Source organism: Dermochelys coriacea, chromosome 17 (genome assembly GCF_009764565.3).
Source record: "Dermochelys coriacea isolate rDerCor1 chromosome 17, rDerCor1.pri.v4, whole genome shotgun sequence".
Lineage (NCBI taxonomy): Eukaryota > Metazoa > Chordata > Testudines > Dermochelyidae > Dermochelys > Dermochelys coriacea.
Window position 1 is genome coordinate 19,384,165 of NC_050084.1, and position 25,664 is coordinate 19,409,828.

The 25,664-nt window shown below is 55.5% G+C and overlaps 1 protein-coding gene across 2 annotated transcripts; it reads right to left on the reverse strand.

The window, feature by feature from the left end:
• Window positions 1-12,202: 12,202 nt before the first annotated feature.
• On the reverse strand, window positions 12,203-24,252 carry LOC119844761 (uroplakin-3b-like). 2 transcript variants are annotated; one of them, XM_043499682.1, is made up of 6 exons: window positions 21,307-24,252; window positions 19,310-19,462; window positions 17,881-18,106; window positions 15,985-16,064; window positions 14,987-15,115; window positions 12,203-13,736 (listed from the first exon to the last, which is right to left on the reverse strand). In XM_043499682.1, the coding sequence occupies exons 1-6, from the start codon at window positions 21,365-21,367 to the stop codon at window positions 13,627-13,629; spliced, it is 759 nt and encodes a 252-aa protein (XP_043355617.1). In that variant the 5' UTR covers window positions 21,368-24,252; the 3' UTR covers window positions 12,203-13,626. The 2 variants fall into 2 exon arrangements, with proteins under 2 accessions (XP_043355617.1, XP_038232019.1); XM_038376091.2 differs by having other exon boundaries at window positions 12,203-13,732; window positions 14,986-15,115.
• Window positions 24,253-25,664: the final 1,412 nt, after the last annotated feature.

Sequence of the window (25,664 nt, forward strand, 5' to 3'; positions counted from 1 at the left end):
GGCCAGTTTAATGGGCACCTGCAGCTCATTGCACAGAACGTGTTTCCCACACGAGCCCAGTGCACAACGTCCCCGTGCAACACAGTTCCTCAACTGATTGCTTAGCTGTGGAGGACTGATCCAGTTGTCGTCCCGTGGAGCTGGAAGTCGTGGTCGCTCCTCTCCTGCTGTGGTGGGCTGTGCATTTCAGAGCCCCAATGGTGGCATGCAGCAGGTGGGAGAGGCGCGAGCAGAGCGAGCTCTGATCAAGCTGTGGGAAAGGTCGGTTTGTTCGGACGTCAGCATGTGTGGCTCCTTCTCCCATGTTATGTGGGCTCGCCACCGGGCGGGTTTCTCCAGAGCTTTCCCTGAAGGGCTGCAAAGGAGTCTGAAGCAGGCTGAGAGCAAGAGGGGGAACGCTGGGAAGCCCTGCCCGGAGGTTGTTAATCAGGCTTCAATGCAACCTGGGCTCGATCCTCAGCTGGTAGAAATCACCGTCCACTGAGGCCAATGCAATTACCCCAATCCCCCTTCCAGCTGCGGCTGTGTCGTGTCGTGGGGGGGCACCAGGCTGCGGGATGCTTTTATTAACTGCCAGACCTGCCCAGGGGGGCCTCATTTTAACCTTTTCTGTGTGACAGGGCAACACCCAGAGGCCCTGGCTCAGCCCAGTGCCCGTTATCCTAGTCCTTGCCCTGAGGAGTTTCCAGACCACGGGGGGGGGGGGGGAACAGAGGCCCATTGTGGGAAAGGCCCAGATCCACACAGGCAATTAGGCATCTAAGCCCTGGATTTAGCACCCAGGATTCAGGTTTAGGTGCCCAGTTTTGGCTCCGTTGTGATCCACAGGACCCCTGCTGCTTTCCGACTGGCCCAGTGGCTAAATACTTGCAGTCATTGGGTCAGAGAGAGTGACTGTCGCTGTGGGGCTCAGACACCCGTGGGGGAGTCCCTGGCTAAAGTCCCTGGTTTGTTATTCAGCTACATTGGAACAGCTTCAACAGAGAAACTGGGGGATCCCCCCCCAACAGGATACCCCATAGCCCAGTAGTTAGAGCACTTGCCAGAGGGGTGGCAGATCCCCCCCTTCAAACCCATTGTCCCCCTTGTGGCAGGCAGGGGGGAATCAAAGCCGAGTTTCCCCGGCGAGCGTGCTTACCACTGGCCTAAAGCTTATAAGGCAGGCGCCTACTCCTGCCACTTGGTGTGGGGTGAGGCAGCGACTTGGTTCCTTCCCACAGACATCGAAGCCACGTGGCTGGGTCCCCTTTGTGGCTTGCTAGCGGAGACAGGTGCCTCCCTGCAGCCTGGACTCCGGCACCTGTCTCTGAGGCAGGGCTTGGCCTGCGCCGCTCCCACTGGGGGGTTTAGGGGGCTCCTGCCGAGCGTGCTGGCTTTTGAGGATCACGTTCCAAAGCTCCGCTCTTTCCCCACTCGGCTTCAGGGATCGCAGCGTCACGCAGCTGGGACTGGAACCCCTGGAGGCTGATTTCTAGGGGAGAGCGCGAGCCACTGTGCCACGCTGACCATCAAGCTGTGTCCCTCCTGCCTCATAGCAGACAGGTCCTGCAGCCAGTCCATTTGTATTATGCTAGCACTTAGAAGTCCTGACCACGATCAGGGCCCCATGATACTGGGTAAGGCCCAGACACGTAGCAAGAGACTTTCCCCTCCCTGAAGCGCTTCTAATCCAAGTAGACAAGACAGCCAGCAGGTGGGAAGCAAAACAGGGCCACAGAGAGGGGGAGTGACTTGACCAAGGTCACCGAGCAGGTCAGTGGCAGAGTCGGGAATACAGGTCTCTTTAGATGCCATCTACTGCCCTAGCCACTAAGCAATGCTGCCTCTGTGCTCAGCAGAGACTGCCCCATGCTCCGGTTGGCAGCAATGGTTCCGCGGCGCAGACCGTGTTAGCAACGGGATAGGGTGCGGGAGAGATGGGGCGAATGGAGACATGCAGGACCACGGGGCTATTTTTGCAGTTGTTTTCGCTGTCCGGTTCCACAGTTTAGAAAAGCAGGCGAGAGGGAGCAGATGGCTCAGAGGATGGGATGGGGCCTGATCCAATGCCCATTGGAGCCAAGGGGTGTCTTTCCCTCGACTTCAGCAGGCTTTGGATCAGGCTCAGAGAGAGCCTTTCCCCTCTAGTTAACTGGGATGAAGGCAGACTGGGCTGACTCGTGACCAAGACTCTCCCGTTGCCTACTTAGAACATCAGCTCTCCGGGGCAGGGACTGTCACTCTGTGTCTGTGCAGAGCCTGACCGGGTTGTTTCTGTGCCACCATCATACAAATCTATAGTAACTAAACGGGAGGGGCCGAGACCCCCAGCCAAGAGCGGGCGGCCTGTGGGGGTATGGGTTCAATCCTGCGCTCTGCAGGTCCAGGATGTTGCACGTATCAGCCCGCGGGAGAAGGGCGTGAGCCGGCCGGGGGGGGGGGGGTGCTGCGAACCCAGCTCTTGCTGCTGCCCAGGGGCTGGCGCGAGGCCTTCAAGGGGAGCACATGACACAGAGGCTCACTAGCATGCTGGGGATGGCGCATCGCAGCCTTGGCCATGCCTGCCCTCCACTCGCTAAGGAAGGGAGGGCTTCCATTCGCCCTTGAGCCCAACTTTACATGCTCTGCTGAGCATCCCACTGGGGCTCAGGACCTCGGGGGATCAAAGCAACTGCTGAGCCTGGAGCCCAGGCGTGGTGGCCTCACTAGAGAGGCTGGCGGAGAAAGCTCCCTCCGCTCGGGGCGGTCCCAGGGCACGGGGTAGGATGGAAAAGTTGGGGGGCTGTGGCTGGCCTGCACCGGCTCTTTGGATAAAGAGGCCTGCGTTTTCCAGGGCTGCTCCTCCCAGCCCGCATGGCAAGGGGAGCAACCCGCAGGAGCAGCGGGCTTCCTTCTCTTGTGACGGGGCCATGCTGAGAGCCGAGAATGCGTGCTGCAAAAAGGGAGGAGGAAACGGCTGTAGAAAGGCAGCAGGAAGGAACAAGAGGGGGCAGCTTTTGAACCTAGGCCGTCTCACATTGAGAGAGCATTACCCGCCCCACCCCTGCGGGCACGGCAGGAACCAGCCTAACGACCCTGCGTGTTCAAACATGCCCGGAGCAGGTGCAGCAATTAGCAGGGAGCTAGGGCTAGTCCCCACCCCGGCTTAGGAACAGCTTTCAAAGGAGTGTTTTCTCCCATCGCAAAGAGTCCCGCAGAAACAAGGAAGGGCCACAATTGGGGGTGAAGGGCGGATACATGGCGAGGGATGGAGGAGAGAAGTGATCACATCATAACCTTTGTCCGACAGGCTGTATCTCTCCCCTCTCCGCACGCCGCCCTGGGTCCCCGGAAATGCCAGCATTAAACGGAAAGCAGCGTCACGCACAATCTGGACATAAGGTGGGGCAACTGCCCTCAGGGGCGTCATTTGCTAGGAGGCCCGGGGATAGTTCCCCCCTCGATTTTTATAGGTCTGTATGCTCCATTTGTGTCTCCCACTTTTTGCCCCCCTCCACCCCCCTCTGGCTTCGCAGGACAGGATCTAATCACACCTAACGTTCTATATGCTGACACAGCTTTGGCAAATACAACCAACCAACTTCCATGGTCAACAGGATTATTATTAGCCTATTGCACACACAGACATTCCAGCCAAGATCAGGGCCCCACTGTGCTGGGTGTGTAACCCACTGCTGAGGGTCCATTACGCATCTTCACTGGGGGCCCCACTTCCCCCGGCAGGGGAGCACCCTTTCGGCACACGTGAGCAGCAGTAGCTGAATGCGTTACACAACGCCACTGGGGGGAGAGGGATTGAACCTGGAACCTTGGGATGAGCATGAGCAAAGCATGAGCCTGAGCTAAAAGAGCCACTGCCGTTCGCTAAGGCTGCAGTGCATTCATCAGCCTCTGCGGGTGGCCGCGGCCCCTCACAAGGGGATCAGAGCGCCATGCTGCGTAGGTGTGGATTACCCATGCTTTTAAAATCCACGGGGCTTGTGAGACAGCTTTGATCCTTCCCTGTATCCTCACAAGAGCTAGCTCTGCTCTGGCGCTTTTCCTCAGTAGATCTCGAAGCACTTCGCACCGGAGGCCAGCAGCATTGTCTCCTTAGTACAGGTGGGGACACTGAGGCACCGAGCAAGGATGTGACTTGTCCACGGTCACCGGCAGAGCCAGGTCTCCTCCTCCTCCCTTGCTGTTAGCCAGTTCGAGCCTCCTGCCCTTTTGTCTCTCTGCAGCCTTTGGTGGTTTCCTTTCATCCATTGTCCTCTCCTAACCGGCTGTGTATACACTGGTGCCCAGACAGGCCAGCAAATCAAGTCTGCGCTCACCGCGGTGCCAGGTATTGTACTATCAACCCAGCGCACAGCAGCCCACCCAGCAGGAGAGTGTACATCACTAAGAAGTAAGCCAGAGCTCTCTGAGCCTCCCGCAGGAGCCTGGCGACCAGTCCGGGACCCCCTTTGTTTCGGATCATTGTCAAGCAGAGACACAAGGAAGCAGCTGCCTGTGGGTGCCGCGGTCAGCGCTGGTCATATGACGTGGAGGCCTGGCTGGCTCGGGGCGTTCTGGCTGTGGCAGGCAGGATGGAGGGAGAGTTGAGTGTTGCTCATGGCGCTGTCTCTGGGGTTGGTCCTCAGGCTCTTCTGTTAGTTCCCTGCTAATTTAGAAAGAAAGATAGAAGTGTGAGTAGGGTTCCCGCCCCTGCAGGCAGGTGAAGGCTGCCTGCTCGGGGAAGGCTGGTGCAGGGTGCTAGCCTGCAACTGGAGAGACCGGGGGCGGCAGTCCCTGCTCTGCCACAGACTTCCTGCATGACCTAGGACAAGTCACTTAGCTGGACAGAGATCCTCAGCTGGGGTAAATGGGCATGGCTCCGTTCAAGTCAACAGAGCCTTCCAATCACCCACCCCAGCATGGATAAGCCACCTCACTCCTTAGCTCTTTAGGGTGGGGTTTCTAGGCACCTGCTAACAATCCAAGGTCCCACAGCACGTCTGCTGAACTAGAACCCAGACCTCCTGCAGCCCAGCCCTGGGCTTTAACCACTAGACAATGCTTCCTCCAACAGTCACTCCCTCCTCCTCCCTTGCTGTTAGCCAGTTCGAGCCTCCTGCCCTTTTGTCTCTCTGCAGCCTTTGGTGGTTTCCTTTCATCCATTGTCCTCTCCTAACCGGCTGTGTACACACTAGTGCCCAGACAGGCCGGCAAATCAAGTCCTGCAGCTTTTGTGCCATTCTTCCTCGCTCCCTTTGTGCGATGCTTCAGCTCCTCGGAGGGGCCCCATCACTCAAGCCCCATCTCCGCACCACCCCCAGGGCCAGGAGAGCTTATCTCTGAGGCCTGCACACGGACACAGGCATCCGTCTGTGCCTAGAAGGGGGAGTGTGGTGATCAATCTCCCCGCCCCTGTTCTACTAACAGCACCTGCCTGAAATTCACCCTTGAATTTATAACAAGAAAGATGGGGCCATGTCCTTCTTTGGCCTGTATCAGCACAGCTCTGCTGACTTCCCTGGGACGGCGCCAGTTAACGCCAGCTGAGATCTGGGCCAGTGTTATTAGTGGGGATTGCGAGACCAGCTGTATACCAAGTTCCTAGACTGAGGCTGTGTGAGCGAGGTACGTAGCTTGTGCTTCACTCATTGGGTTTGTATGACAGCCCCCGTCTCAGCAGGTATGACTAGGGTCTGACCCAGGGCCCTCCAAAGCTAAAAGCAGGTGCGGTTACAGCGGGAGTTACAGTTCCGTAGCTGGGTGAGGCTTTAACAACTCATGTGCTCTATGGATCGGCACAGTGGGGACCGGTAGCTCTTCCTCCGTGGGTTACACATGCACTGCATACACACTCCGTAGCCCCGGCTGTGCTCAAAGCCCCGTCCCAGCGTGACGGGCTCAATCCTGCCCCCTCGGATGGATTTTCGGGGGACATCCTGTACTCTGATTGTCCCAAAGTCCCGGAACCAACCCAATGTGACCGGAGCTCCCCAGCAGGACCTCTGAGGTTTGGGGGAGTACCAGTTAAATATCTAGAGAGAGAATTATTTTCCATTTTCAAGCAGCTCAAGTTGCAGGGGAGAGTAGGAGAAAAAAATCCAGGGACAGAGGGGCTGCTGTGTTAATGAAACACACGTCCACGTGCTGGAGCGGAGGCTGGGAGCAGTGGAATGTGGTTCTTGTGACATTCCCAGCTGCTTTTTGCCCCATCCAACGGATGTGGAGAGTTCAGAGGGGCATTATGGAGAGGAAGTAGTGCAGGGGGGTAACTAGTTTCCATTATAACACCCTGATTTACCCCACTTATAGCTTTGGCTGGGAGAGCTGGCCTGGGAATGGCGTCCCTGGGTCAGATTCCCAAGAGAGCGTCAGTCATTGGGCTCTGGGGGGAAATCTGGTCCTGGCTGTGGGGGCCGAGCGCTTGGCACTTGACCCTACAGCAAAGGGGAATAAGGAAATCTGCCATGTGGCTAGTGCTTTACTGTCCTCCTTCTCTCCAGCCTGGAAGGCCCGGTCCTGCCGGGTGCCGAGGGGATGTCCCCCACTGATCAGGGAGTGCTTGGCCCCTTGTCAGGTGGAAAGGAGAGGCAAGGAAGCTCTCCCCCTCACTGGCCTCACAATAATACAGCTTGGCACATCCAGCCAAGCTTCTTACTAGCATGAAAGACCCCCCACCCCCAGCGAGCCAGGCATTATTGGCCCCATTGGGGAAACTGAGGAACAGAGAGGGTTAATTGACTTGTTCAAGGCGACTGAGCACCAGGGCTTCCAGCCCCTTGCTCGACCTACAAGGCAATGCCCCTTTCTCAGCTCCAGCAACAGGTTCCAGCTCTCCCCTCTGGAGACCAGAGTAGGGGCTAATCTGTAGCCGTAATGCTGTACTCCTGGCCATTGGCACTGACATGTTCACTAGCGTCTCCTCACCAAGCTATCCACAATGGACCCAGACAGCAGCATTAACACGGGGTGAAATCCTGGCCCCCGGATTCCACCTGAAGGAGTTTCCCTTATGGTGCAGCCTCCATTCTGTTTGCTTACTCCTCCGTCCACAGGCCTCCATACTCCCTTCCCGGCAGGGGGAAAAGCTACCCAGGGTTCGGGATCTAGCCTGCCATTGTCCACACTTGTTTCCATGCAGTGTGCACAGAGAGCAGCTTCTGGTGCAGCATGCCCACCTGCGACTGAGCGAGCGTCCCAATGACCCCAGTAAAGCGTTGACTCACCATGGACTTGGCCAGAGCTCCAGCCAGCCACTTCGAAGAGGTGGGTGGCTTGAAGCGGGGTGATGAGCTGTTCTCCCTGGTTCCCCAGCCGGCTGGATTTCCCCAGGTCCCCTTTCTGCTTAGCCAAGTTGTCTCCTTCGCCCTGACAATGATGCCTCTCTAAGCTGGAGGACAACGGTCGGTCCAGGGGCTGATCACTCATGGAGGTAACCAGGGCACTTTAAAGGCGGCACACTCTGGCAGAGTGAAAAGAGGCTGTGATTTACTGGGCCGGCTGAATGCCCCGTGTCTGCTCTGACATTCCCCACTCCCCTTTTATGACCTCAGAGGCCGTAGACTTTGCTGCTTGGATACTGCTCCTGCTGCTTTGACATGGCTCCATCTCTCCCCCCGGCCCTCCATGTTTCAGCGTGATCTATGGCTGGTGTGCTGGTAGATTGTACAGCCCACGCTGCTGCTGAAATGAGCGATTTCCATCTAGCTTCCAAGCCGTCTTCTACCCCACGCGCCACAGAGTAATTGCAAAGCTCCCACGTCCAGGAGCCCATCCACGGTGCCCTAAAAGGGCGTGTGTATTAGGGAGATGCACGTCCAACGAGGGCAGCACTTGGAACGGTCTCTTTGCTGCCTCCAAGAAGTCCAGCTGGGACCAGTGTCATTTATATATCTGGTCAGGCAAGAGTGACTGGCCAATCAGACATCAGTTGGGGACAGCTGGAGAGGGGTCCAGACCAGGGTTGGGGCAAAGTCTTTGCAAATCACCTGTGTTTAGGACTTGGGGCTGCGGCTGGCTAGCATGCCCCACCCACACTCAGCAGATGTTGCACTGCAGGGATGGGGGTTGCAGGGTAGCCCCATTTGTCATTGCACTAGTGCCATGTCTCCACAGCTGGGCTCTGCAGGATGCATCTACCCTCTGCGGTGCTGGGGAGACCCTTGCAGCTACAGCGGGGTTATGCCCCGATATGGCCCCAGCTTTTCAGTCCCATGGGACTGCTGGGCAGAGCCTTCTCCATGTGGCCGTACTCTGACCAGCTTCTAAGTGCTGCAAAATGCTCATCGCTGGGATTTGGCTGGGTTCGATCTCTTTGCTTTCCCTCATTCCCCTGCGTTATAGGCCCGGCATCATTGCAGCTGTCAGCAGAGCAGAGGTATCAGCATGGGCCTCTCTGCAGCTGGTTGCACTCGGCAGCTTTGGGTTCCTGGCCCCTCCAGCCTTGATGCGTTTGTTTCAAGGCCCCTAGCGAGCCATTGGAGATTCCGCCCCCCCCTCCGGCCAGACCCCGCATGGGCCCCACCTCTGAAAAGACTTAATGGCAGCAATCTGAGGGCCTGCCGTCTGGGAGCGAGTACTGATTGCCGCGTGTCGTGACTCACTGCTTGTGCAGATACTGCCAGCGTCCGCGCCGAATGAGGAGCCCGCTCCGCTAAGCTGCTCGCTCTCCCATCCCAGCGTGGGAGGGGACGGACCGGCCCCTGCGGCAGAAAGGCAGAGCCCTCGCAGCAAGGCACGTTCCAGAACACGGGGTTAGGCAGAGCGGATCAGAACGGTGACCCACGTAGAGCCTGGGACCCCCGCTGCCCCAGACCCCCCCGATGCTCTGCCTGCAGCCACGCTGGCCCAAACCATGAATTCCCCTACCTGGTTCGCCTACCACACCAGCTCAGGCCGCAGGCCTCCCATTTCTAGCGCCCCTTCTCCAGCAGCAGCTTTTGCCTCCTCCCACAACACACCTGCGGGGGACCCTCCTCGACCCACCCCTCCAACCCGGCTGATCAGTTTTGCCCTGATGACACGTCCTGGCTGGCTCTTATAGGCTTCCTGGCATGGCGTCCATTACTGCACCTGCTGCCTGGTCTGCAGTGCTGTGCAGAGCGCATTGCACCTGGTACCAATTACCGTACTGATTGGTAAAGAATAAAATACATTGCTTGAAAACGAGGGGCTCTGGCTAACGGGGCATGGCTGGTCTCTGCGAGTGGGGCAGGAGCTAATCACCTCCCTCTTCAGTCTGGGGTGGAAAGGTTGCTCAGCTCTTCCCAGTAGCGCCTGCCTCATTACCTGGAGCCCCTTCTCTTTACCAGCTCGCCGTCCGCTACCTTACACCTGGGAAACGTCCCGCCTCCTTTTCCACCCCTGCTGCCACCCATCGGTTCAAATGATCAGCAAAGGACCCACCTCTCCACCTGCTGACGCCCAATCACAGCCCGGCACACCCCAGCTGACAAGGGCGTCAGTCCCCTACTATAAACGATAGACACAGGCCTGGGCCATATCTAGTGGGTTCGATTGGAAGAGGGGCTGTCTCTTTGCGCTGTGTTTGTCCAGCGCCTAGTGCCAGGGGGCCCTCACCCATGCCTGGGGCTGCTAGGAACTACCGCAATACAAGAAATGATAATAAACGGTTGCATACAGAGGCAGTGTGGTCTAGCGGACAGGGCACTGGCCTGGGAGCCCAGCGAGCCAAGCTCCCTTCTCAGCTCCTATCACTGGCCACAGAGCCTGGCTTTTGCTGACCCTCCCAGGCAGTACGTGGCAGAACCAGCAGACGCGTCTGGGAGGTTAACCCCACTCTCGCGTGCCAGGCTTACGGCGTCCTGCCCTTACCCCGCCAGGGGGAGCCGGCTTGCAGCAGAACCTGAGGGCAAGGTGGGTCCGTGCTGCGGGAGTGCTGGCTACACCATAGAGTGCAGATGGGAAACATCAGCGAAAGGATGGGAGAGCGAATCCACCTGAAGTCCCTTGTGCCATTCAGTGAATGGGTGACAGAGATGCCCTCTGGTGGGGAAGAGATGCTGCGATGCTGGTGGAGAATTGGCTTGGCAGTTACAGCTGCCCATCACCATGGCATCTGGGCATCGGCAGCCTTTGATCTGTGCATTGGGCCATAAGGCTGTTGGCTTTGGGACTAAAAAAACCTCTTTACACCCTTCTGTCCACACAGCCTTCCCTCCAAGGGAACCAAGAAAGATCTGCAGGGCCCACAGCTAGCCTGGGGCCTGTAGTCACAGGGCCCTGAAGATTTTAACCCCTTGCTCTTCATGCTCATGGGGATCTGTTCGGCTTGTGCATTTATTGATTAGGATAAGTTGCACATGGGGTGTGTGGGGGGGAAGTTCTCTGCAGACAGACCCAGAGCTATAGGGTTACAGTGAAGCAAAGTGGCCAATATCAGGTATAACACACAAAAACCTGCACAACTCCCCCATCTAGCGGCCAACTTCATCAGAAGCCTGGAAAGGAGAAAGGGCGTGTTCGTACGGGGAAGCTCAGCCTGCTGGGCCATGAACGACCCCGAGCGGGAAAGTTCAGCACAGAGGTGCATCCACCCACCTTCCTCGGGAAGCCGACGAATGCCACTGGGCACCCTAATAAAAACAGCCGTCATTAGACAAGCGAAGACGACTAGGCAGAGCTGGTAGTGACCCCTCTTGTTAAAGCCGCCTGCCGGGGCCCTTATAAAACCCTGTTTTCAGTGGCTTATAACTTTGCCAAACTTTCGCCGGGTCTCGGAAAGATTCAGCAAAAACAGTTCCGCCATTTCCAAGAACGTTGTTCTCCCCTGATGGAAAAGTCTTGAAACAGTTTCAGTGAGAAGCTTTAGAACCTTCAAGGGGCTTGAAATTTGGCGGGAGGGGGGTCAGCCTGGGGCCAGGAACATGCCTCGTGGGGGGAAAAATAGCCTATGAACATGCAATGAACGGCTGGATCAGACTACATATGCACGAGGGGGCTGGTTTAAGGTTTCGTGGGCACATTTTATCTACTAGAGAAAGGAGGGGAAAAGGTGTGAGGAAATGGAATAAAGCCACTTTTCACAACTTTGTATTGTTTTCCAACTGGCAAAATTTGGGAAAGAGTAAGAATGTGTAAGAAAATGTGACAAAAGCCCTTCCAAATTTTTTGTTTACCAGATAGTAAGTTATTTCCCGCCGTGTTACTCTTTCACAAATTTTGCCAGCTGGGAAACTACAGGGAAGTGGGAGAAAAAAAAAGAAACACCAGTAAAAAAACATTGGGGTTGTAAATAATACGATTTTCGTTTGAAATTTTGGAAAAAAATTAAAACGTGATTCAGAAAGGAATTTTTTTTTAACCGAAAATTCATTTTTTGATTAAACCCAGTTTTCTGATGAAGATTTTCCCCCTGAATCTCTTTGGCCAGCTCTGCTATTTATAGTTACCCCCTGAAATAACTTCTGGAGGAGTCACATTAGGTGCAGCTTTTTTGCCTCAAAGGAACAGATTGTTTTCACCATGAATCAGATGCCAAACTTGTAACCTTCCCCTGCAGGATGAAACCCCCAACACGACGCTAAAACCGTACATTGGAATGCTGCCACTCCTTGCACAGACAAGTGTCACCTGGAACCCTACCCCTGCACTCACGATACTTTCCTTGTAGCCAGGGACACTTGTCTCAAGCTCCACCACAGTTCCCATCCCTGTATGAGTCAGCCCTTGTAATGACACCCCTAGGCAGGGCGTCAGTGGGGCTTGAACCCAGGAGATCTAGAACAGGAGCCTCTACTGCGCTAAGGCAGGGGCAGGCGCATGAACTGCTATGTGCAGTCTAGCCACTACAGGGGGACAAAGAGCCGGGCTGAATTTGCATGGGGGCATGCATGTGCCGGCTGGCTCGCTACCCCTGTAGAATTGGGCTAACGATACTGCCCCGTCACAGAGAAGGAGATCAGCTCCGGGGGGTTGGTTCAAACGAAATTGTTCAGCATTGGTCCTGCACAGCTCTCCTCCCCTGGCTACCCCTGAACCTTTTTGTAGCGGATCGGCTGTGCCATGTCCTGTATTAGTCCGGGCGACAGCTCGGGGCAGATGTTCTAAGGCTCCCAGGACAGTTCAGCAGCCAGAGGAGGACGGCTAACTCTCATACATGCCTTCAAAATCCCCCCACACCCAGGTTCTTTGAGGCAGGGCATTGTCTATTGCGTACCCCATCCGTCCAGCTCTGTGTGACTGGTGGAGAATGCTCTGTGCTGAGCAGAAAGGGGTGGTGGCAGGCGTGGACTGAGCTGGCTCTGAGGCTGATTGCACTCAATGAGCGACGAATCACAGCAAAACTTGTCTTCATGACAATCCGTTTTAATTGTTCATTTGAAAAAGAAAATGGTGAATGTCCCTGCTGCACAGGCCTGGCCTCTGCCTCCCTGGGAACACTGGCTGGGATTTCCAAAAGCACAGAGAAGAGTGAGGGGCCTGAGACACAGTGAAATTCCAGGGTGCAGGGTAACTAACTTCCTGAGGTTCCTTTGAACCACACCCATGGGGATTAAGGTAGCTTGCTGAGGATCCTATAAACTGCAGGCAAAATCCATTCCCATAGCACATGGAAATCCAGTCCGGCTTCTCCGTTATTCCCAGAGGCTCGACAACCAGGGGAAGCCTCCCCACTTTATTGCTAACAATTAATTGGGGGAGTTAATGCACCTCACCTGTGGGAGCCTGCGTTATCTCCCAGTCTGGATTTCCATGCTGGAATGGGATCTGCCTACAGCTCTGCAAGGGGATCCTTATTGTCTGGGCTGAGCTTCTGTCTGATCACACAGGACCATACCCAGTCCAGGCGGGCTAGCGGTCTCGGATGGGAAGTGGTGCACCAAAATTGGTGGCACGGACGTGGGCCCCAGCAGACATTGGGGCAGCCAGGGAATGTGGCTGACTGGGGATTAGGAGTGGCGCTCCATCCCGGAGGATGAGCCCTCTGCAGCCAGAGACCCACAGGTGGCCACTGCACCCTGTGTTCAAGTACCACCCGCTTAGAAATAACCCTGGTTCCAGGCTACTGGGTTCTCGACACAGGGCTAAGTCTTAGGAGAGCTGCAGGACACTCAGCAGTGACCTCTCCAGCTCGGGAAGGGGTGGGGTTTAGGGATCTGAAGGGGGTCCATGTCCAGTGGGTCAAGGCTGGAGGGATGGTGACTGTTCCTGTCTGTGCATGGAGCAGTCAGGGCTGGGTACGTTAAAGTGAGGTCGGGGGGCGGGGAATCCTCAGACCCAGCATCCTCCAGCCATGAAGGATCTCACCGGTGCTGCAGTTCAGGAGGAATCACCATCGCCCCGACCCACTCGGAGCAGAGGGGATAGCCCGGACCCTGGAAACATCACCACATCTCAGGGACAAACTAACCCTCTCAAGGGCGCCCAAGCCCAAGGGACGGACGCCAACGTCAAATCCCCAACCCCAACCCTGGGAGATCAGGGGTGATCGGAGGATCAGAACTAGGAGGAGGACTTGGTTCTGAGTCCACAGCTTGGGACTGGAGTATTTGGAGCATTATTACTGCGGAGTTCCACTCACTGCCCCTGGGTCCCCTCCTCTCCTGGCGCTGTTCATGGCACACACAGGCTCTGCCGGGGAGGCGGCCGAGGAGCTCCCGGCTGATGGAACGGGGTTGCAGCAGGGGGTGGCTGTCTCGCTGGAGGGCCTCAGTTCTTGGAAGCAGACTGGTCGTAGATATGGTGGGTGTTGTATTGCTTCACCGTCACCGGGTCCTGCTTGCCCATTATCTCCGCGTGCTCGGAAAGGTTCGAACTGCGGAAGGAAGGGTGGACAGCGGATCAGGGCAGACGGGGGGGGCTCCACAAAGGATGCTCTAGGGAGTGGGGCGGGGCGAACCTAAGCCACTGGGTCAGATACAGTGAGATCTCTGCCCACAGCTGCCGCGAGCGACTCTGTTACAAGTCAGTTTCTCTCCCCCGCCCACCCTTCCAGTTATCCCCAGTTTCCCCTCACTGGGCTGGGCTCCTTCACTGACCGCAAGGACTGGGACTCAGGGTAAAGCAGGGGGAGGTATGGGGTATCTCCGCACAGGCGAATAAACACAGCACATGGGAGGACCTTCACAGGCTGCATGTGGCTTCTCCCCTTACAGTGAATTCAGTCCAGGTTTGAATCTTCATGAGAAGACCTTGTTTTAACATCCCAGCCAAGACACGGTACCTCTCCATGGACACCGCAGCCTGCACTATTCTGGGGCAGGAGAGGAATTAATGAGCTGTGGGTCCAGAGCCAGGCGTGTTGAAATCAGAGCCACACTGGCTGTGCTAACCACGGCAGACTCATCTCCTGCCCAGGGTGCATCTAGCCTGCAGGGGGTGATTTACCCCAGCCAGCTTCAATGGAGTTAGCTCAGGTCCTGCAGAAGCAATGCCTCAGCAGCTCAAGGTTCAGCGCAGGGTGTGCGAACCTGATGGGAATCCTGGATAATTCCTGGCAGGACTAGCCCGTGCCAAGGCCGTGACAGTGGTATCGAAGCAGGCTCAGGTACGGGAGCTCAAATTGCAATCGCACCCTGTGATTACAGTAGAGAGAGAACCTAAGAGCCCAAGACACAAGGTGTTGCCCAGCAGATGCCTGATGAACTGAGTCCAGAGATGCATCTGCTTAGAAAAGGACTGGAAAGTGAAACCTGTTCCTGGCCAAGCTCAATCTGCAGAAGCTCACCTGTGCAGGTACCCTCCTCCGTTGGATCAGCTGCTCACCTACCCAGCACAGGGAGCAGGCATGCTGGGACAATGTTTATAGTGGGGATGCTGAAGGCAGAAACCATGCACTTGGGTTGTTATTGCTACTTCAAACCCAGGAGGGAGGGGGGCGGCACCCCTAGTTCCAGCATCTACAATAGGGAGGGTCCCAGCTGGTGACCTTCCCCTGCTATGAGAGCGTGGGGCTAGAGGGGGCTAGGGGAAGAATTGGGTGTGACTGAGAGAGGGGAAGGGAGGCCTCCCACGGTTCTGATCAGCACCCAGGCCCTGCCCATCCGCCCCCCCGGATGTGGAGCTCACCATCCATAGACCAGCGCGGCGATAAAGCAGGCCAGTAGGATGGCCAGGAGGATGGAGAGGATGGTGGTGATGACAATCATACCACCGCTGCGCCTTCCGGGCCAGGTGTCAATGGGGACAGGGTCCTTCCCTGGAAAAGAGAGTGGGGGGAGGGGAAACAGTCAGTGGCAGGGATCCCCTGGGCAGGAGGGGAGAGACCCTGATGCGCTTAACTCCGAGTGCATGAATAACTCCCTTAATGGAGTGGGTGTCATGGGACCAGTCTTGCTTAAAGTTAAGAAGGAGGCAGGGTGGCCTAGTGGCTAAAACACAGGACTGGGACTCAGGAGAGTTCTAGTCCCAGCTCCGTCACTGACCTGCTGGGTGACCTTAGGCAAGTCATTTCACCGCCCTGTGCCTCAGTTTCCCCATCTATAGAATAAGGAGAATGACACTAGCCTCCTTTGTGCAGGGCTTTGAGATCTGCTGGGGAAAAGCACTACACAAGAGGGGCATTATAAGTCACTGGGCCAGGGCCATAGAGATGAACGCAGACATGTCCCGTTCTAGCCATTTAGACTCTTCTGCAGCCCCGCTCACCGCTGTGTCTGAGCTCCTGATACTCACAACACCCCTGTGTGGCAGGGCAGGATGATTATCCCCAGAGTTCAGGTGGGGACTGGGGCTCGGAGAGGCTGAGTGACTTGCCCGAGGTCACACATGGAGCCTGTGGCAGAGCTAGGAACTGAACCCAGCTCTCCCAAGTTCCAAGGCACCATTCTTCCTTCCCTCCAGACACCCCTCCTCTTCTCGTGTGTCCGTCCCACTCCACCTGCTTCCCACAAAACCTCTCCGGCATGGCCGATTGCTGGGGCCAAACACGCCTCCCACCGGAGCCTGCTAATGCTTCACCTTCTCGGCCACATGCGGCACGACCCTCTCCTTTCACTGCTGGCCTGGGGCAGTCAGAACCCTGGCGCCACCTGCGCCTCGTGGCGGCTGAGCTGTACGGTCAGTTACCTGTTTTCAGCGTGATCGGGGCTGACCATTTTGTCTCGGCCTTGGGGCCAGTTGCAGGACTTATCGCAAGGAACTTCACTCTGAGAAGAGAGAAAAGGGAAGAGGACATGGAAATGCACAGGCTGGGGGCTCAAGGTAACAAGGAGGCACAGGAAGCAGCTGAGGAGAGGGAAGGGGTGAGCCTGTGGCAGGTTCTGTTCCCAGCAGCGCCAACCCCAAGCATGCAAAAATCAAGAGATGGGGGCGGGGGACTGAACTCAACAGGCCTGATTCTTAGCTGGCACAAACTGGCATCGCTCTCTTGGAGTCACTGGGGTTACCCCAGTTTGCAGCAGCTCCAGATCTCCCCTGTACCCCATGAGGATCACCCATCCCTGTGGACAATGAGGAGAGATAGATCGGAGGAATGCCCTGGGAACACAATGGACCTAAAAGGTAAATAAACAGGAACACACGGTGGCAGACATGAAATTTAGGAGGTCTAAGCACCACGGATGCCCTCCAAATAGCACCAAAGTGACAGATGGGCTCTGGGCTGGCTCTGTACAGAGGGGGAGGTTCTATGGGATTTCACTCCAGTACAGACCTATAGAAATCATAGGACTGGTAGGGACCTCGAGAGGTCGTCTAGTCCAGCCCCCTGCACTCATGGCAGGACTAAGTGTTATCTAGACCATCCCTGACAGGTGTTTGTCTAACCTGCTCTTACAAATCTCCAATGGTGGAGATTCCACAACCTCCCTAGGCAAGTTATTCTAGTGCTTCACCACCCTGAAAGTTAGGAAGTTTTTCCTAATGTCCAACCTAATGCACCCTTGCTGCAATGTAAGCCCATTGCTTCTTGTCCTATCCTTAGAGGTTAAGAAGAACAATTTTTCTCCCTTCTCTATCATGTCTCCTCTCAGTCTTCTCTTCTCTAGACTAAACAAACCCAATTTTTTTCAATCTTCCCTCATAGGTCATGTTTTCTAGACCTTTAATCATTTTTGTTGCTCTTCTCTGGACTCTCTCCAATTTGTCCCCATCTTTCCTGAAAAGTGGCCCCCCAGAACTGGACACAACACTCCAGTTGAGGCCTACTCAGCGTGGAATAGAGCGGACAAATTACTTCTCGTGTCTTGCTGACAAACACTCACGCTAATACATCCCAGAATGATGTTAGCTTTTTTTGCGACAGCGTTACACTGTTGACTCATATTTAGCTTGTGATCCACTATGACCCCCAGATCCCTTTCCGCAGTATTCCTTCCTTGGCAGTCATTTCCCATTTTGCATGTGTGCAACTGATTGTTCCTGCCTAAATGGAGTACTTTTCATTTATTGAATTTCATCCTATTTACTTCAGACCATTTCTCCAGTTTATCCAGGTCATTTTGAATTTTAATCCTATCCTCCAAAGCACTTGCAACCCCTCCCAGCTTGGTATCATCCACAAACTTTATAAGTGTACTCTCTATGCCATTATCTAAATCATTGATGAAGATATTGAACAGACCCAGAACTGATCCCTGCGGGACCCCACTCGTTATGCCCTTCCAGCATGACTGTGAACCACTGATAACTACTCTCTGGGAACAGTTTTCCAACCTGTTTTGCACCCACCTTATAGTAGCTCCCTCTAGCTTGCATTTTCCTAGTTTGTTTATGAGAAGATCATGTGAGACAGTATCAAAAGCCTTACTAAAGTCAAGATATACCACATCTACTGCTTTACCCCACACTGACAGGGTAACAAGCCTTGTGGATGGGGGATGTGTCAATTGTGGGGATGGAAGGGACTTCAAGGGGTCACATCCAGGCCACCCCTGGTTCTGAGGCAGAATGACGCGTACCTAGATTTCTTGTGCTGCCCAAGGATTAGCACATGAACACGACAGCCCAGCCATTGCTGCTCACCTGTAGGGCCCTGGGCCAGGCAGGGGGCCATTGCAGTCGGGTCTTGATGTGTCCAAAAGGCACCCGGTTTCATTCCCGACGCGCAGCACCGTGATCTGGCCCGAGCTCTTTTCACATGGGTAGTTTAAGGAGGAGGTGCCCATGGTCATGTAATTGGGGTTCTCTGGGAACTGCTGGAAGGCAGGGAGGCTTTGCAGGGAGGTGGGTCTGGTGAAACTGGATATCGCTGCAGGGACAACGGTGAAAAGCAAGTGAAATGTTTTAGTCCTGATTTACAACAGTGGGAGAAGAGACTTCAGTGGAGTCACTCTGGAGTGACACCTCCGTAAGCTAGAGAAGACCTCTTCTAGCACCAATGGACTCTCTCCAGAGTTACAGAAACAATATGGATCAAACTGGGCTCCAAAGGGTTGGAGGAGTGGCAGTAGGAGAGGAGCCCCTGTTCCCAGCCTGGCCCGGATACATGGGCCATCCCACCCTATAGGCAAGGACTTTCAGCCACTTCCCATCTGGGCTGGACTTGGCCCAGTGGGTTTAAGGCAAAAGCCTCGGTCTTCTAACCCCCTGAGCCACCCAGCCCTGAGAATGGCACACTTATTACATGGAAAGGACATTTTTTTTTTTACACAACATAATTTATCTGTGGAACTCATCGCCACAGGAAATTATTGAGGCAGAGAGCCCGGTTAGGCTGGGGCAAAAATTGGCACCAGCAGGAACTCTAACGAGGGTGACACATGGAGAGAAAGCGCCTGTTCTCCCAGCTTAATGCTATTGCACAATTAAGTGCCTGTTCTGAAGCTACTGGCTCTGGCAGGGAATGGCTCCAACGCACAGATCTGCCCCAGCCTGGGCAGAACCCTAGTGCCATTGCTGAGAGCAGTCAGAGGCCAAAAAGGAGCCCTCCTTCCACCTGCCAGAGTCTTGACTGCACCTCCAGCCACCTTGGTGCCTCACCCCGGCTCAAGGCACTGTTTACCCTTAGGGAGGGGCTGATTTTTCCATGCAGCGCAAGGTCATAGGGAACACACCACAGGCATTTCCTTGGGCCTGTGCCCCACCCGCCTGGCTCTGTCTGGGCCTTCTGCATCCCTGCAGCCTGCGTAGTCCCTTCTCCAGGGACATCCCCAGTCTCCAAGCAGAGGGGAGCTGGCTGCAGGAGCATGAGCAGGATCTCTAGCCAACAAGGGCTCTGCGGGGCAGGGTGGAGAGTCCCGTTTCGCTTCTCTGCCCATTGCCAGCCAGTCAGGGCTCCAGGGCAGGGCCAGGTTTCCCAGCGCCTCGGCCGAGCTGTGGAGTGGGGGCTCTGCAATGGCCTGATACCCATTGTACACTCGATACAAAGCCCCTGGGGCCATGTCAGTAGCCCCTGCACTCACAGACCCTTCTGCTGAGCCAAGCACATCCCATGTGCGGGAATGACACCTACCACGACTGAGGGAAACCACCAACCAGATCTCATCGGTGTCGCTAACAGTCTGGTTGAAGACACAGCGGGGCTGCTCCAGGACGAAGGTGGAAGAAGTGATATTCCCTTCCAGCGCCAGGAGAGCGATTGCAGGCTCATAGTCGATGGTGATGACTGCAGAAAGCCAAGGAGATAGACAATGAGTCAGAGCAGGCTGGTAGACAGCCACTTACCTTCTGCTCTGAGCTAGCAGGTCACTGTGGGGGCAGAAATGCGGTTGCAGAAACGCAGGAGCAAACCTCAAGATGTAGTGAGCTGTAGCTCATGAAAGCTAATGCTCAAATAAATTTGTTAGTCTCTAAGGTGCCACAAGTCCTCCTTTTCTTTTCAAGATGTCTCTGAAACTCAGGCTGCTGCTGCTGAATTGGGAAGGCAAGCGGATGACAGCGAGTGGGAGAGAGTATCACCTAGTGAGCAGAGCGCTGGAACTGAGGAGAGCTGGGTTCTATTCCCAGCTCTGACCTGCTGGGTGATCTTGGGCAAGTCACTTCCACCCCCTGTGCCTCACTTTCCCCATCTGCAAAATGGGGCTGAGGACACTGTACTCCTCTGTAAAGCGCTTTGGGATTTAGGGATGCAAAGTGCCAGATGAGGGGAAAGTAATTATGACTTTCCCTTGGTGGCTGCAATATGTGCTCTACGATCTAAAATTTTGCTTAAAAAAAGCAAATGAAGTCTCCAGGCCCTCCAGTTTCAAAGAAAACCTTCCAGATGTGACCCAGACATACAGTGATGCACTGATGTCTGCCCAAGGCCTGGGCTACACACACACAAACTGCAGCTAGAGTGGTTTCTAAATCAGTTGAATTAAAACACTGCCACTCCTCTTAAACGGGATGAAGAGTGACTATTATTGATATAGCTTCATTTGGAAACAAGCCAATTTAGAAACCAATTGAGTGGAATTGGTGCAACTTGGGTTGCCCAGGCCTGAGTTTGCCATCAGCCTGAAACAGTGGCTCTGAGAGAGATGCAGACTGTCTCTATTAATTCCAAGGGACTGTTCACTCTGGAGCCTAATGAAAACACGAGCATCCTACTGGGAGTGGGGGTCTCATTTGGCACCGTTAGTAGGCAGAGCTTGGCTTGTGGATGGAGCTTGGGACAGTACAATTTTATATGTATTCCCCCTCAGCAGTAACTGCAATGAAGTTGGTGGCATTCCGCTGATGCAAGGGAAAAGACTATCAAGCTCAGTTACTTAGATTGTGGGGCAGGGACCATCTTTTTGTCTGGTGTTTGTACAGCACCTGGCACCTCACTTCTGATGCTGGGGGACTGGGAGGCGGGATGCCTGAGCTCAGGAGGGGCACACGTACTGCAGGATGGGGGCCATGCACACACCCAGAGGGGGAGCTAGATCAAGCCGCATGAACTCGAGCGACTCCCTTCCCTCTTGGCGTCAGATTCCCCATCAGTAAAATGGGGATAGAACCAGCCACCTCTGGGCACATGGGGAGGGTTAATCACAGAGTTTTGGCCGTGACCAGTGCTGGGGATCATGACCTTATCATTAACGAGCAGGAAGAATGCACTGAAGGTTGACCAGACAGCAAGTGTGAAAAATTGGGATGGGGTGGGGTTAATAGGCACTTATGTAAGACAAAGCCCTGAATATCGGGACCATCCCTATAAAACTGGGACATCTGGTCACCCTAGACCTGCTCTCCCCCTCAGAAACCCCCATCCCACCTCCCCAGCCAGGGGGTGATTTGTTTCCAATATGGCAGAACTTTGAGCCTCACACAGATCTGTATCGAAGCACTCGTGGGTGCCTGATGCTCTGTGGTCTTAATTGTGTTCACACTAGCACCATATTCTGCAAATAGCTCCCCCGCCGGTTCCAAGGCATTCCCAGCTCCATTGCCCCCAGCCCCAGTATTCAGAGTCCCCCCAGAGCTCCCCTGCGTCGCCCTCCCCGCCAGACTGCGGCACCAGACAGCATCCCCAAGACTCACCTTGGCCTCTCCCGGTGCAGGTGGTGGTGGCCAGCAAGAGCAGTGCCAGCAGGAGGGACATCCCGGCGGCAGATGGTGGAGCGGGGCTCTTGGCGGTGCGGCAGCTGGCACGGTAATGCCGAGAGGATCACTGGCTGAACGGTCTCTGTGTCCCGGCCCCTGTGGGTCGCGCCTGTACCCTCCCCTCTCCTGGACACCTGCATTCCTCTCTTCTCCTCCGAGAGCTGACAGCAAACAGGTCAGGCCAGTTTCTTGGGGAGCGTTTGCTGTGCATGAGTGCGCACCAGGCTTGGCAGCGCCAAGGACAGGTGCTGAGCAGGGCATCGCTGGAGGGAGCTGTCCTGTATTGCCCTCCCTGGGCCAGCTGCCTGGGTGCACCGATCTAACACAGCATACAGAGATAGGAGCCTGGCTCGCCCTTTAACACCAGGCCAGTATCATGGCCACATGCCCAGGTAAATCCAGGGAGTACTCAAGATGGCCCTGGTTTGCTCCAGCATGTCTCTCTCCCTTCTTCCCAGTTATTAGCACCAGCCTCCTCTCTGCCCTTCCAAACAATCTCCCCCAACCATGGTGCAAGAGCCCACCCTTCTGCAGCTCCTGCCCCTCCAGCTCATCAGTGCTGCAGCCCGGATCAAGCCTCAGTTGCAAACACATACGGCCAGATTCTGATCTCTGTGACGCTGGCACATATGTGAAGTAACTTCTCTCCCCTCAGTGCAGTTACTCCAGATTTAATCTGGTATAACTGAGGGCTCATCTCCACTACAGCTGCGCGTCAGAGTAAACACTACCTGCCCTTGGCATAGGTATTCCCCCTCCCCTAGAGGCAGTAGCTAGGTCAATGGAAGATTTCTTCCGTCAACCTAGCCCTGTCTACACCAGGGGTTAGGTCGGCTTAACTCCAGCGCTCGGGTGTGGGTTTTTCACCCTCCTGAGCGACATAGCTGGGTCAACCAGGCCTGCGAGCAGCAGTGCACAGAATAAGATTCGGATCCCCCTTACCCTGGGTAAATCCACTGCACCGGCATAGAACTGGGTAAGTGAGATCAGATTCGATCCTGATATGTCTGCACCTCTTAATTTCTCTGCTCTTATTATACTGAATGCAGAGCAGAATTGAGGGGCTACCATTTGCATGATGGTGGCAGGTTGCCCCGTAGTTGCAGGGTTTCTTGCGCTACCCTCTGAAGCAGCTGCTGCTGGTGACTGTCGGAGGCAGGACGCTGGAAGACCTTTGGAGATGTCTCCACCTAAGGCTCAGAGAGATGCTGGGGTCTCCCAGCTGCCCAGCAGAGCCCAGGCAAAGTGCTCTCAGGGCAGAGGGCTCCTGTTCCTACGGACATACGGTACGTCCTGAGGATAAGGTGCTGAGTCCCCCAGTTCCCACTGCCTTGAAGGCACTTGGAAGTTGTGACAGGCAACCCTCCCTCCGGACGCCCCTTCTTCACAGCTGCTATCCTCTGCTCCCCCTGGTCTGGTTCTTATAAGAAGCCACTCCCAGGCCAGACAGCTTTAACCTAAGATTCCCCCTGCGAATTCCTCATTCGCTAAATAGATCAATTCGTCTTTAGCCCCTTGAACTCCCCCTGAATTCAGGGGTCCCGCAGGCCTCCCTCTGGGACTGTGTGCCTCTCTGGGCATGGTCCCCCTTCTCAGGTCGCGGTCCCACAGCCTTCCCTTTGGGACCGTGTGCCTCTCTGGATGTGGTCAGGGGTCCCACAGCCTTCCCTTCGGGCCTGTGTGCTTCTCAAGGCATGGTCCCCCTTCTCGGGTCTGGGTCCCACAGCCCTCCCTTTGGGCCTATGTGCCTCTCTCGGTTTGGTCAGGGGTCCCACAACCCTCCCTTCCGGTCTGTGTGCCTCTCTGGGCATGGTCCCTCTTCTCGGGTCAGGGGTCCCACAGCCCTCCCTCTGGGACTGTGTGCCTCTCTGGATGTGGTCAGGGGTCCCACAGCCCTCCCTTCGGGCCTGTGTGCCTCTCAAGCCATGGTCCCCTTTCTTGGGTCGGGGTCCCACAGCCCTCCCTCTGGGACTGTGTGCCTCTCTGGATGTGGTCAGGGGTCCCATAACCCTCCCTTCCAGCCTGTGTGTCTCTCTCGGCATAGTCCCCCTTCTCGGGTCGGGGTCCCACAGCCCTCCCTTCGGGCCTGTGTGCCTCTCTGGGTGTGGTCCTCCTTCTCAGAGGCAGGCTGCAGCCCTTGATCAGCATCTCTGAGCTGGCCCCCTTTGAATTCTCTCCTTCCCCTCCAGGCAGCCCCCTGCCTGCTCACCCTCTCTCCCTCCGGCTTGCTGCAGGCTTCTTTTACATCACTAGACCTGAGCCTGATTTAGCTACAGGCCCTTGCTGTGATGATGCGCCCCACTTGGGGAGGAGCGCTGAGTGAGGGGCAGGTGGGGCTGGACCCATTACCTCTTAAAGAAGCTGATCATCCGATAGCGGAGGGCCAAACTGATGGCCCAGTGATAAGCTCCCGCAGTCCAATCCTTTGTAATTGACCTCACCAGGAGCGGAGTCAGAAAACTCCCTGCCCGCGTTGGAGGGATTCAGAAGAAAACAGCCTGGATCTGTGCCAGGCCCACCTCTCTGCAGCGGGGGGATGAAAACAAACACCAGACACCCTTTGCGGGGAGAAGAATGTAACGGACAAGCCTGAACAGCCCAGCCTGTGGCTGGCGAGGTGGTGGCTAATGGCTAGGATGCTCCTTTCCTACGTGGCAGGGACTGGAGCTTAGGATCTGGCCGGGTGAGAGACGAGCCAGGCCAGATCTGCACCCAAAGCTTCAGACCCGTCGGGTCACGCGTAAGGAACCATTTTCCTCCAGGTGCCTCCGTGTTTCCTGGCTCCGGCTAACCAGGAGGAAGGAAGTTCTTAGGGTCTCGTTGGTCGAGCTAGAAGAAAAGGAGTACTTGTGGCACCTTAGAGACTAACAAATTTATTAGAGCATAAGCTTTCGTGAGCTACAGCTCACTTCATCGGATGCATTTGGTGGAATGCATCCGATGAAGTGAGCTGTAGCTCACGAAAGCTTATGCTCTAATAAATTTGTTAGTCTCTAAGGTGCCACAAGTACTCCTTTTCTTTTTGCGAATACAGACTAACACGGCTGCTACTCTGAAACCGTTGGTCGAGCTGGGAATCTGGTACCAAAGCCTGTTTTCATCAGATTCCCAGCACGGTTTCTAGGGCAGAGCGGTCTCGGTGAGCGTCCCCTCGCTGTTCACGTAACCGAAGCGATACGCTGACTGTACAGAAAACATGCAGGAGGTCCCCGAGCCTGGGACCAGCTTTCAGCCACAGGAATGCCGGTATGAACCAAAAGTATTCGCTGTGATGAAATAAGGCCCCTCACGCTCTGTCACAGAGAGTGGGGGAGTCAGGGCCCTGCACTCCCCACTTCCTGCAATTCACCGTGACTTTCAGCCAGCCAGTAAAACAGAAGGTGTATTAGACGACAGGAACACAGTCCAAAACAGAGCTTGTAGATACAGGAAACAGGACCCCTCAGTCAAGTCCATCTTGGGGGGGCGGAGGTGGGGGGGTAGGGAGTTCAGACCCCCGTCTGGACCTCTTTCCATTTCCCCAGCCAGCTTCAAATTGACCCCCTCCAGCAGTCTCCAGCCCAGCCACACCCCCGGCTCCTTCTCCAGCCTTTGTTCCTTTCCAGGGCCAGGGGGGCCACCTGATCTCTTTGTTCTCCAACACCTTCAGCTCGCACCTTGCAGGGGAGGGGCCCAGGCCATCAATTGCCAGGAGACAGGGTGTCAGCCATTCTCTGTGCTGACAGCATCACATTGGCCCTCTGCTCTGCAACAATCACACCCCCTTATCCCAGTCCCTAGATACTTAAGAAAGGCACAGGAGAAACTGAGGCAACCAGACAGTATTCAGAGAAAACATTCCCACTTTGTCACATGCTCCACCCAGTGCTTGCGTGAACCCACTGCTGAGTGCATATTGGTGTCCCGCTCTGTGCTTCAGCCACGGGATCTGAGCCTGTGACCCTCCCAGCTCATACAAGCAGCCCCTGCCTTTAGCTCAGGATGGCCGTGAAGAAGAGCTCAGTGTAAGCTCCACAGCTGGTCCCTCTCACCCGCAGCAGCTGATCCAGTAAAAGGCATTACTGAACTCAATGAGACAAGGTGGGTGTGGTCGTTGCCCCCCTCCCTGTGCATTCCCCTGCTCGGGTCACTGGGTGCATGAGCAAAGCTGACAGGCGTCTCCTTTCCCAGCCCCTGGAGAACCCGCACAGTGCTGGAGAGGTGAGGGACACACCTGACCACGAGTGCACCTGTCCACAGTGGGCTAGGCCGCTCCAACAGCGCCTGACTCATCTGCTGTCACACCATGGTGGGGC